At 50.5% G+C, this 10421-nt stretch overlaps 2 protein-coding genes across 3 annotated transcripts; both read left to right on the top strand.

The window, feature by feature from the left end:
- The first annotated feature begins 10 nt into the window (after positions 1–10).
- On the top strand, positions 11–3276 carry actc1b (actin alpha cardiac muscle 1b). The gene is made up of 9 exons (XM_040198957.2): positions 11–174; positions 1156–1306; positions 1395–1523; positions 1666–1776; positions 1866–1950; positions 2231–2392; positions 2481–2672; positions 2763–2944; positions 3038–3276. Exons 2-9 carry the CDS (start codon positions 1178–1180, stop codon positions 3179–3181), a joined length of 1134 nt encoding a protein of 377 aa, XP_040054891.1. The 5' UTR covers positions 11–174; positions 1156–1177; the 3' UTR covers positions 3182–3276.
- A 639-nt stretch (positions 3277–3915) lies between these two features.
- On the top strand, positions 3916–10408 carry arhgap11a (Rho GTPase activating protein 11A). Of its 2 annotated transcripts, XM_040198866.2 has the most exons (13): positions 3916–4091; positions 4303–4587; positions 5270–5337; positions 5412–5508; positions 5616–5872; positions 5992–6155; positions 6249–6386; positions 6593–6667; positions 6997–7170; positions 7277–7406; positions 7589–7697; positions 8293–8407; positions 8511–10408. In XM_040198866.2, exons 2-13 carry the CDS (start codon positions 4459–4461, stop codon positions 9869–9871), a joined length of 2817 nt encoding a protein of 938 aa, XP_040054800.2. In that variant the 5' UTR covers positions 3916–4091; positions 4303–4458; the 3' UTR covers positions 9872–10408. The 2 variants fall into 2 exon arrangements, with proteins under 2 accessions (XP_040054800.2, XP_040054801.2); XM_040198867.2 differs by lacking the exon at positions 6593–6667 and having other exon boundaries at positions 3920–4091.
- Positions 10409–10421: the final 13 nt, after the last annotated feature.

The raw sequence follows: 10421 nt of genomic DNA, 5'->3' as shown, positions 1-10421 counted from the left end.
TGTGAAACCCACTTTCGTGTGGCTCGTTGATTTTTGAAGGCAGCTCTTATTTGGACTTCTGTGAACCCCCGGCCCCGCCCCTGGTCCCTAGAACCAGTCCGGGTCTTATTTAAGGGGCTCTTGCCTCCCTCGGTCTTTGTACCAGTGGAAGCATCCGCCTACCAGTGCACCTTGGTGAGTCCATTCACCACTTGTTCATCTGAATTGCTTTTAACTTTTGTGTCATTTGGGAGATTTGTTTCTTCATAGTTAATGTGTCTTTTAAACTAACGAGGCTTAAACAAATGAAAGGATGATGTAACTTCATGGCTTTCACGTTTATAATGATTAACTGGACACGAATGCTTCAGTTACAACTGGACTTACTGGTTATGTTATGTTGACTGCCATAGGACATTGTAATTAGCCTTATTAGTGATGATTTTCTGCGACTAACACTTCATACTAGAGAACGTTTCTGTGGAACGGTGTGGATGGAATCAAAGACGTCATAGTATAACTTGGACCGGCACATAAAAGATGTGGAGAAGTCCGCCGTAACCGCGCGGGCTCTAATGAATGAAGCTAAACGGCAGCTGGGGCACGGAGCCATGTAGTAAAACTAAAGTGCCACGGTGTGCAGACGGATGTGTGCTGGCACGGCTCTCAGACAAGATCCGAGATGCGAGTGTCATTTGTTTCACCCTGTTGAGCACAGCGTGAGTACCGAGCTTAAAATAGATATTCAGCTTTCCCCGTTATCCCCTTTTTTGGTGCTACCTCAGCAGCTCTGAGATGTCCCAGGAACAATCACGGCGGCGGTGATATGGTATCAGCAGTTGTGCAGCACGTTTGGCACCAAAATAGCACGCACCTCAGGCACGTCTAATTAGCTCTCTATAAAAAGGACCCATTGAGATGGGCTGTGTTTGTGTTTCCAACTTCAGCAGCTACGAGAGCAGGTCTTCAAAGAGACACTGCATCACGGCAAATGCTTCTATTAATTAAACGAGTCTATGGTCTAGTCACTTCATCACAAAATGATCCGGCCATGAAGTGTCTGTGGTTGTTCAATTATAACAGCTATGTGTTCTATGACAGGCAGCTTAGACAGCTGTTTCTGAATCTCATCCTAAACCTCCTGCTCCCCCCCTTCATACTCACTTCAAATGTTAGACCGCCCCGGTGAAGCCTAATCATGTGTGACGACGAAGAGACCACTGCCCTCGTGTGCGACAATGGCTCTGGCTTGGTCAAGGCTGGATTTGCAGGGGATGACGCTCCCCGCGCTGTCTTCCCCTCCATCGTCGGAAGGCCCCGACACCAGGTGAGCTAAACAAAAGACATCTTAAAAAAAACAAAGTTACAGAGGTATAAGAAAGAGTCTTATGTTCCTCTCGTGCTTCTCCTCTCAGGGCGTGATGGTGGGTATGGGTCAGAAGGACAGCTACGTAGGTGATGAGGCCCAGAGCAAGAGGGGTATCCTGACCCTGAAGTACCCCATCGAGCACGGCATCATCACTAACTGGGATGATATGGAGAAGGTGCGTGTTGACGGTGACCTGTTTACGTTGAGGATCCCCAGCCGTCGTAAAAGCCGCTTGTACACAGAGGACCTGGTTGTTGTTTATTCAGTTGCGTTGTTCCGCTCCTGACATCAGCTGCTGTCTCTCTCCCCTGCGGCAGATCTGGCACCACACCTTTTACAACGAGCTGCGTGTGGCCCCCGAGGAGCACCCCACCCTGCTCACCGAGGCCCCCCTCAACCCCAAAGCCAACAGGGAGAAGATGACCCAGGTACTTTACGACCACTGCCCCTACGATCCGCTTCGACGTATTTTTTCTCCTGGGTTGAGAAAAAACGTTCCGTTTGTTTTTTCTCGCAGATCATGTTTGAGACCTTCAACGTTCCCGCCATGTACGTGGCCATCCAAGCTGTCCTGTCCCTGTACGCCTCTGGCCGTACCACCGGTAAGTGACCCGCCGCTTTTAGCGAATGGACCCGTGTCTGGTCTGTAGTCGGTTAAGCAACGCGCTAAAAGAAGAAGAGGTTGTGGCGCAAAGGCAGAAACCGTTGTACACTTAGACTCTGAGGCCGGATAGATTCCTGCCTCATGGTCGAGGCCTAGGTGCATAACACCTCTCTCGTCAGCAGCGCTGCATAGTTCATGACGCGTGACATACTTGAATGGGACGGACCTCAGCAGGCACACGTAGCTGACACACCGGGGTCCTTTTCTGCTCACCGAAGGTATCGTGCTGGACTCCGGTGATGGTGTGACCCACAATGTACCCATCTATGAGGGTTACGCTCTGCCACACGCCATCATGCGTCTGGACCTGGCCGGTCGCGACCTGACTGACTACCTGATGAAGATCCTGACTGAGCGTGGCTACTCTTTTGTCACGACCGGTAGGTCCTTGCCATCGCGGTTAGTACGGTACGTTTAATGAGGGGGAAGCGTCCGGTTTCTCAAGACTCAAACTTTTTTGCTCCGTAGCTGAGCGTGAGATTGTGCGTGACATCAAGGAGAAGCTGTGCTACGTGGCTCTTGACTTTGAGAACGAGATGGCCACCGCTGCCTCCTCCTCCTCCCTGGAAAAGAGCTACGAGCTGCCCGACGGTCAGGTGATCACCATCGGTAACGAGCGTTTCCGTTGCCCAGAGACCCTCTTCCAGCCTTCATTCATTGGTAAGCGATTGGTCGCACTGTTCGTGTTGTGGATAGTTCTGATGTACACTGTTTTCTCGGCGCTAAACTCACTGTCATGGTTTCTACCAGGAATGGAGTCCGCTGGTATCCATGAGACCGCCTACAACAGCATCATGAAATGTGACATCGACATCCGTAAGGACCTGTACGCCAACAATGTGCTGTCCGGTGGTACCACCATGTACCCTGGTATTGCTGACCGCATGCAGAAGGAGATTACAGCTCTGGCCCCAAGCACCATGAAGATCAAGGTGAGAGAACTAAAAAGGTTTTAAGTCATTACGTTCAATCACAAACCAAATGTAAGACTCATTAAAACCTAAATGCGTCTACGCCTTGCTTAGATCATCGCTCCACCTGAAAGGAAGTACTCCGTCTGGATCGGCGGCTCCATCCTGGCCTCCCTGTCTACCTTCCAGCAGATGTGGATCAGCAAGCAGGAGTATGACGAGGCCGGTCCCTCCATTGTCCACAGGAAATGCTTCTAAACACACAACCAACCTCCTTTTGACCATGCATTTGTACGTTTGTCTCCTGTATATATATGTGTTTGTTCTATTGTAATAAAAATAAGCCACGGTGAGAGTGTCTCCTCTATTGTGTTTGCTTCCAGCAACATACACATAATGTGGGATCTCTGCACACACCTCATATTAGTGTGTCCTATGCCAGTCCATCTTCTCTCACATGCCTTTACGGAGATGCTTCCCCTGGTGGTGGAATATCAAATTTCACTTTTACTTGAGATAACTCACAGTTTACTTATCCATTTTATATCAAGTTATTTATTTGTTACATAATAATACCAAGATCTAGTGAAGGGCATAAGTTAGGGTAAGTTCCATTACACAGATTTCCACAGATGTTTCAGTCCTCTCATTATTTTTTAGGTTGTCTCATGCTAAATATTGTTTTCAGAAGCATTATCATATGGTGTACACAGAGGGTAAATACAACTGCTTATTTCATAAATACACAAAAAAGAGTTCACCCGCTGCTACATAAATATATATGGGCATTGCCAGTTACAAACGTGGATGTGGTTAAAATGTGAATAATATGACAGTAATACGTCTTCCAATCTTCCATTTAAAAGATGCGACTGCTTTGAGTTACAGAGTCAGCCGGTACACATATTGCGTCCACTTTAACTGGGCAAAAACAAACTGCTCCGCCCAACGATGCGACCGTGGTTTATAAAACAAGCGCCCCGCAGAATGTTATTCGAACCGCTACCGACCAATCACAGCACGGAGCGCAGAGAGCGCAGCCGTTTGAATGCTTTGCGGAAACAACCGACCCGAGCAGCGGACTCAGCCACAAGGCAGCTGGCTAGCTAACGAAATAAATCCATGCAGTTCATACAGATGACCCGTTGAGTTGAGGGATCCGCCGATTGTAAGTCGTGTGACATCAATACTCTTATTTATTCTTTCTTTTTGTATGTGCTTTGTTTATGCGACGCGCTATCCTCGCCGGCTAACGTCAGGGAGCTAACTTAACCGCATCGTAACCGAAGCACGGAGCTAGCCGACAAATAGATCCTCCACAAAGTCATTCGTGCCGTAACATCCTCTTGGGACTTTACCCCCCTCTGTTTTTCATACAGTTGGAGGTCACAGTGGATACACTGTTTTCCGGGGGACCGAACGTCTATCGAGCAGCACACAGGCGAGGATGACTTGGATGTTCGGAGAAAGTCAGAAAGTCTGAACCGATCCCTCCGCGAACCACCGCTCGCCTGCTTCCCGGTCAGCAGCGCGCGATGAAGGACACGGAGAAGACCGTGATGCGTCTGGTGGCGGTGCAACACCTCCGAGCCGCGTACGGGATCAAGACAAAGAACTGGAACAAAAACAAGGCGGCCAGCTGCAAGACAGCAGCCGGCTCCTCGGTAAGGAGGTTCGTTTCACTTGCCACGTCTAACACGACATACGGTGGCAGTGTTTTCTTATGAATCTGATATTTGGATTTTTTGGGGACGTTTTGGCAGAAATATAACATGCCAGTCTTAACTTAATTGCAGCTGATCTGATGACTCTGAAGGTCCTGTTTTTCTTCTTGCATAATGGCTCACATGGTGACTTTTCAGAGGAACACTGAACTTCTGTTTTCGTGTATTTTGAAGGAACTGCCCAGAAATGTGGTAACACGAAACACATGAGCTTTACCTCTAAAACCCATGAGGAAAAAAAATCTAGACTTGTGTCTGAGAATAAAGGTTTCAACTTATCAGCTGATGTCTTTTTTCATAATCAGCTCTATTGCCCATGTCAGGAATTAAGAAACATTTATTGCCATAACATGTCAGACATACACGGAATTTGACTTGCCGGTTGGTGCAGACAGTACCACAATGGACGAATAAAATAAAAAATAATGCTATGGGTTAGTAGTATACTAATGTGTATGTCTTAGTACAAGGAATATGACTTCTTGGCGCTCTAAACCGCCACACAGATGAACAAGTAGAACGGATGCAAGCATAATCCGTATGAACGAGCTACGTCGTTTTGCCGTTCCTGTTTCAAATCGAAAAAGTCTTGAGTAACGTGTTATTTTGATTGTTCCCTCAGACAAAGGTTTTTGGGGTATCGCTGGAGACCTTACCATATTACAACATGGAATGTGGCAGCGTGCCCAGGCAAGTGGAACTGCGTATTTAGTTGTGTCTGGTCCCGTCTGGTACATTTATACTGACTAATGATGCCTTCTTAGCTTCCTGGTGGACGCGTGCATGATGCTGCAGGCGTACGTCGACACCGAGGGCCTGTTCAGGAAATCTGGCTCCGTCGTTCGCCTGAAAGCCCTGCGGGTGAGTGATCGACCCGGGGGGGGGAGGGGCGTGACCTCGTATCCACTAAGGCACCTTCACCCTGAGGGAGAGCTTTGAAACAACATCATTTATTCTTTTTTTTAAAGGCTAAACTGGACGCGGGCGAGGAATGCCTGTCCGCTGCACTTCCCTGCGACGTGGCCGGCCTGGTCAAGCAGTTCTTCAGGGAGCTGCCGGAGCCGGTGCTGCCGACGGAGCTGCAGGAGGCCTTCCTGAAGGCCCAGCAGCTCCCCGCCGAGGAGGACCGGAGCGCCGCCACCATGCTGCTCTCCTGCGTTCTACCCGACAGGAACCTGAGCGTCCTGCGTCACTTTTTCGACTTCCTGCAAAATGTGTCTAAGAGGTGCTAGAACCGCGTTTTTAAGTGGACTGCGTTCGTATCCAACGACCAGACCCCTCTATTTAAATATCTTTTTCATAGACATTAAACGGCTTTCCTTCGCTTTCTCGGCTCGATCGCAGGAGTGCCGAGAACAAGATGGACAGCAGTAACTTGTCTGTGATCTTGGCTCCCAACATCCTCCACGCTGGAGACGGTACGGAGAAGATGAACGCCAACACGGAGAAGCGCCTCAAGCTGCAGGCCGCCATTTTGCACTGTTTCATAGAGAATGCCCACAACTTTGGTAGGACTCGATGCGTCTCGCCCGCCGGTCCTCTTGCGCGCCGCCGTAAAGCGCTTCGGCTCTGAACGCGTTGCCGTGTCTCTCGTCTCACAGGCGTCTTGCCCCAGTTTCTTCTGGAGAAAGTTCCAGCCATGATGGGCTGCGAAGCCGGGGTCATGTCCCCTGCCGATGGACTCGAGGAGCTGGACCTAAACTCCGGGATGAAGAAGAGGTCCAGGCGCAGCTTCGGAGGTGAGAGTCTTATCTGCACGGATTTCATTCAGGTCTCCGAATGGCCAGATACATTCCAGGTGCTCCGGTGCAACCATCCCGGAAAGATGCAAAGACTTTAAAACAGACATTTTTAAGTGCAATGCATCAGTGACTAAACCCATCATTTCACTTTGAAGCCAGTCATTAAATACTGTTTATATGCTTGGATTTGTCTCACGTTTCAGAAATGGTCAATGGTGCCCTGAATAAGATAAAAGCTAGTAGAACCCCCACAAATGCCACCCAGTCAGAAAGTCTCGGTAGGTACTGAGGTCAGGCAAAATCCCGCGGCCTGTCGCAGAGCATGATGATTCTGCAGTGATCCCTCCGCTTTGCTGCGCTTTCTGAAAACTGATTCAAATTTGCCTTGATGTTAAACAATTAGTCATGTGACTGTGTGTGAGTGACGCTTCGCTTCAGACATTTTTCTTTGCCCTTTGGATGAATCGCCTTTCACTTTGCAGTCGAGACCTGTCGATTCTTTCAAGTTTTGGAATGATTTTACGTGCATTAAAAAGAGAAATCGTATATGAAAAAAACCCATTGGAGATACATTTAAGATATTAACTCTGTTTTTTTGTTTTGCCAGTGTTTTCCTCGGCAACTCCCGTGATCGCGACACCGACCTCAAAGCGGAAACTTCCCTCTGAATACGCTCCCTCTTTTGGGTTCTCGAACAAGAAACTGCGATCTGTCAAAAAGACCCTCGGGATCGAATTGCTTCCCAACACTTTGTTCAGCGGGGCGTCCACTCCTGGATCGGGTATTGATCGCTGGTTCTTTGATCACATCAACTATGCTGCTGTGTCTAAAGCTTGTGGTTAATCCTACAACCCCCCCCCTTCCCCTCCCTCTCTTTTTCTATCTAGCTTTAAGCGCTTCAGGGGTCTTGGACTCCTCCCACACCGCCGTGTCCCCAGCAGGGAAGTCGAGGAGGCAGTCGTCCGTCTCTGCGAGGAGGAAGAGCCGACGGATCAGCAGCAGACAGGCGCTCAACAGGTACGCCGGGCCGGTCGGGTTATTTGTACACTTTCAGAACGTAGTAATACCGAGATTCCCAGTAAATGTACGGGAATAAAAAGGTCAAACGGTCCTCACGGCGGTAAAGCTTTACTCCGAGCGCTACATGCCGTTCTCAGTTTGTTTGTACTGATGCTGGTTTGAATGTATAACTCTTTCAGGGTCGAGTCTGGAAGATCTGGATGCTTTTCTCCGAAAGTCAGCAAAAAAGAGGCGCCGCGCAAATCCCTGCGCTCGCGATTCAGCCTGGGGAAGAGCAGCAAGGAGGCTGTAAGTGTGGTCGCTCCACAGATTTCACCGTAGTCCGTGTCATTTAGGCCCATGCAGCAATTCACTGTATTAAAGTCAAGTAACGTTTGCACATAGTTTTTTTTAGTTTTTTTTATGGGGTAAATTGTTGCACAATATCACACATTTAAAGTAGTCATGCAAGGATTATTTTTCCCCATTTTGTAACATCGCTTAATTATTTGTATGGTACAAAGTCGTAGCTCATGTCAGGCACTCGGGAGAGAGATTGTCATTATATGCTAATATAGTGTGTGTGTGTCTGTATATAATATTTGTATATCATAATATATGTTAAACTTGGGGGAGCTGGTAAAGGTTTACAGTGCGTAACCTTCTACAGTTTATGTGTATTCTTGACTTAATAAAAAGTTGATGACGGACAAATCTGGTTTCTTCTGAGTGACGTCTCTCATCCTCTGAACTAACTAGACAATCACTGAATTAATCTATTAATGCTACATTTTGGGTGACACCTGTGGACTTTTTTTTTTTTTAACAAAATAATACACTAAAGCCTCCTCTTGCCTGAAGTTTCTTCCATCTTTCATTTCTCATTTCATGCTGCTGATAAAAGGGATCCGAGTCCATCGGCTGGCGACTCGCCACTCAGGAGAGCACCACCAGTTTTTGTTTCACCAAAGAGACGCGGTTCAGTCCTTCGGTTCTGCCTCGAAAAGCAGAACCCAGAAGTGAGTACCGGGTGGATTATTATTATTTAAATATTCTTGTGACATATTGCATATGTAGTCTTTTGAGTTCCAACCGCCTCTAATATCACGCGTTGTCTTACAGGCACCAAGTACGTCAGCAAGTCCGAGGACAACCTGCTGACCCCCCGCTGTGACTCAAGGGCCCACCGGACCCCGTGGAGCGGGGTGGCTCCTGCAGGAGGAGCCCCGGCTTTCGGCGGGGGGTCTTTCACGGACACCCCGACTTTACCCACTAACACGTGCTCAATGAGCAACTACAAGTCCGAGCCGACCGTCGCCGTGTCAAAGCGCCCGCCGGCGCCGCCCGGCTTCCCCAAGAAGCTCTGCTGTGCTTCCAGTGCCGAGAGCCTGGGGGGCGAGACCCCCGAGGCCCCGAGACAAACCGGCTCCGCCCTCCTGACAGTAAAGAGGACCTTCACGGAGTCCGGCAGCGACCTCCGGACTGTCCCACCGGGCGACGTCCCGCTCCCCCCGCCGGTGACCCCCGCGGCCCGAGGTCAGCCGGGCTTCTTCCCTCAGCAGCGCCCTGCGGCCGACGAGCAGAACGTCACCTTCGGCCAGATGGAAATTGCCGCTCTATCGCCTCTGCACATTGACAGCGTGGTTTTTGAGCTCGGCGCGTACCGCAGCGACGGGGGCTCAGCCTGCGCCGCCGCCGACGGCAGCCGCGAGGGCTCGGCGCTGCTGGCGGCCTGCGAGACGGAGCAGGGGAACTGCAGCAGGCTGATAGACGCCCTGGACATCCAGAGTCCGGCTCACTTCCAGCGGGGCGTCTCCCGCGGGCTGCAGTCCACGCCGTACAAGCCGGGCCTCGACCTCGGCGAGGAGTTCGGCACGCCCCCGAAGGGCGGCGGAGAGTCTCCCCCGAAGGGCGACGGCCGAGAGCCGCTGTCCCCGCGCAGCCTGGAGACGGAGAAGCGCCGCGTGGCCGACCACATCCATCACTTCAACAAGCTCACCCTCCTTTCCCCCAAAGGCCGCCTGGCCGGACACGCGCGGTCGCCGCTCAAGTTCCAGCGCACGCCGGTGCGTCAGACCGTCCGCCGGATGAACTCTCTCCTGGGGGAGGGCAGCAGGCCGCCCAGAAACGCGGCGGTGGTGAAGGCGGCGGCGAGCCTGGAGAGCGGCCTCTCCCCTCGGCGGCCGCCGCCCCCGCCGCGCCGGGGAGAGGCCCCCGCGGGGCCCGGCAAGGGAGCGCCGCCGGTCCCGCCCAAAAAGCCGAGCACCCGCCGGCCCAACGCCGCCGCTCTGGCCGACATGACCAACAAGGTCCAACCAAAGACCAAAGCGGACGTCGCTGTGGCCGCTCCATCGGGAGGCCGGAAGCCGGCGGCGGCGGCGCAGCAGCTGGTGGAGAAGGACATGAGCCATTACAGAGGTTCCCCCCGAAACCCGCTCCACCAGGTGCAGCTGCTGTCCGCCACCAAGCCGGTCGATTTATAGCCTCACATCTTTTTGCCTTTCGGGGTTTGTCCTCCTCGCGCTGCAGGTGCCTGACATCTTATGTATTATCCAGACTTTCAGGGCTTTTAATTTATTTTATTTTTTTAGCTACGAGAGGCGCCGTGTTTGTGTCGCGTTGGGGTCTTAGTGGGAGATGCCTGGAGTTTGTTTTACTTTAGTAAAACAAGTCATGGAGTTAAATGCGGAGTAGTGTTTAGACTGTAGTGTGCCAGTCAGATTATGTGAAATGAGATCGATGGGAAGTCTTGTGCTTTTATTTATGCGCTTTTTTTGTGTTTTATCTAATCCTTAGTTAGATGCCCTTTAAAAAAAAAATAATACTGAAGTTGAAGCTGTTTCATAACTACTCAATATTTGTTTACAATATACGGTCTCTCGTCGCGAGAAGAAAGAAGAAATGCACCTTTTTCTTAGTGGTAAAAAAAGCCAAGCAGTATTGATTCCATCGTCTGTGTATCGCAGTCTGTTCCTTCGCCATGTGAACTGCTTCAGACAAATAAACTCAAACGGCCTTTACTTCTCTGTCCAG

The sequence above is a fragment of the Gasterosteus aculeatus genome, chromosome 15 (genome assembly GCF_964276395.1).
Source record: "Gasterosteus aculeatus chromosome 15, fGasAcu3.hap1.1, whole genome shotgun sequence".
Taxonomy (NCBI): domain Eukaryota; kingdom Metazoa; phylum Chordata; class Actinopteri; order Perciformes; family Gasterosteidae; genus Gasterosteus; species Gasterosteus aculeatus.
This window is presented reverse-complemented; position numbering and strand designations above follow the sequence as displayed.

Excerpts from the sequence above, each read along its gene's own strand:
- arhgap11a (XM_040198866.2), top strand. The coding sequence starts at position 4,459 with ATGAAGGACACGGAGAAGACCGTGATGCGTCTGGTGGCGGTGCAACAC. Across the intron at positions 5,873-5,991 it reads CTGCAAAATGTGTCTAAGAG|GAGTGCCGAGAACAAGATGG; the intron begins GTGCTAGAACCG and ends GCTCGATCGCAG. Across the intron at positions 6,668-6,996 it reads CACCCAGTCAGAAAGTCTCG|TGTTTTCCTCGGCAACTCCC; the intron begins GTAGGTACTGAG and ends TTGTTTTGCCAG.
- actc1b (XM_040198957.2), top strand. The coding sequence starts at position 1,178 with ATGTGTGACGACGAAGAGACCACTGCCCTCGTGTGCGACAATGGCTCT. Across the intron at positions 1,777-1,865 it reads ACAGGGAGAAGATGACCCAG|ATCATGTTTGAGACCTTCAA; the intron begins GTACTTTACGAC and ends TTTTTCTCGCAG. Across the intron at positions 2,393-2,480 it reads CTACTCTTTTGTCACGACCG|CTGAGCGTGAGATTGTGCGT; the intron begins GTAGGTCCTTGC and ends TTTGCTCCGTAG.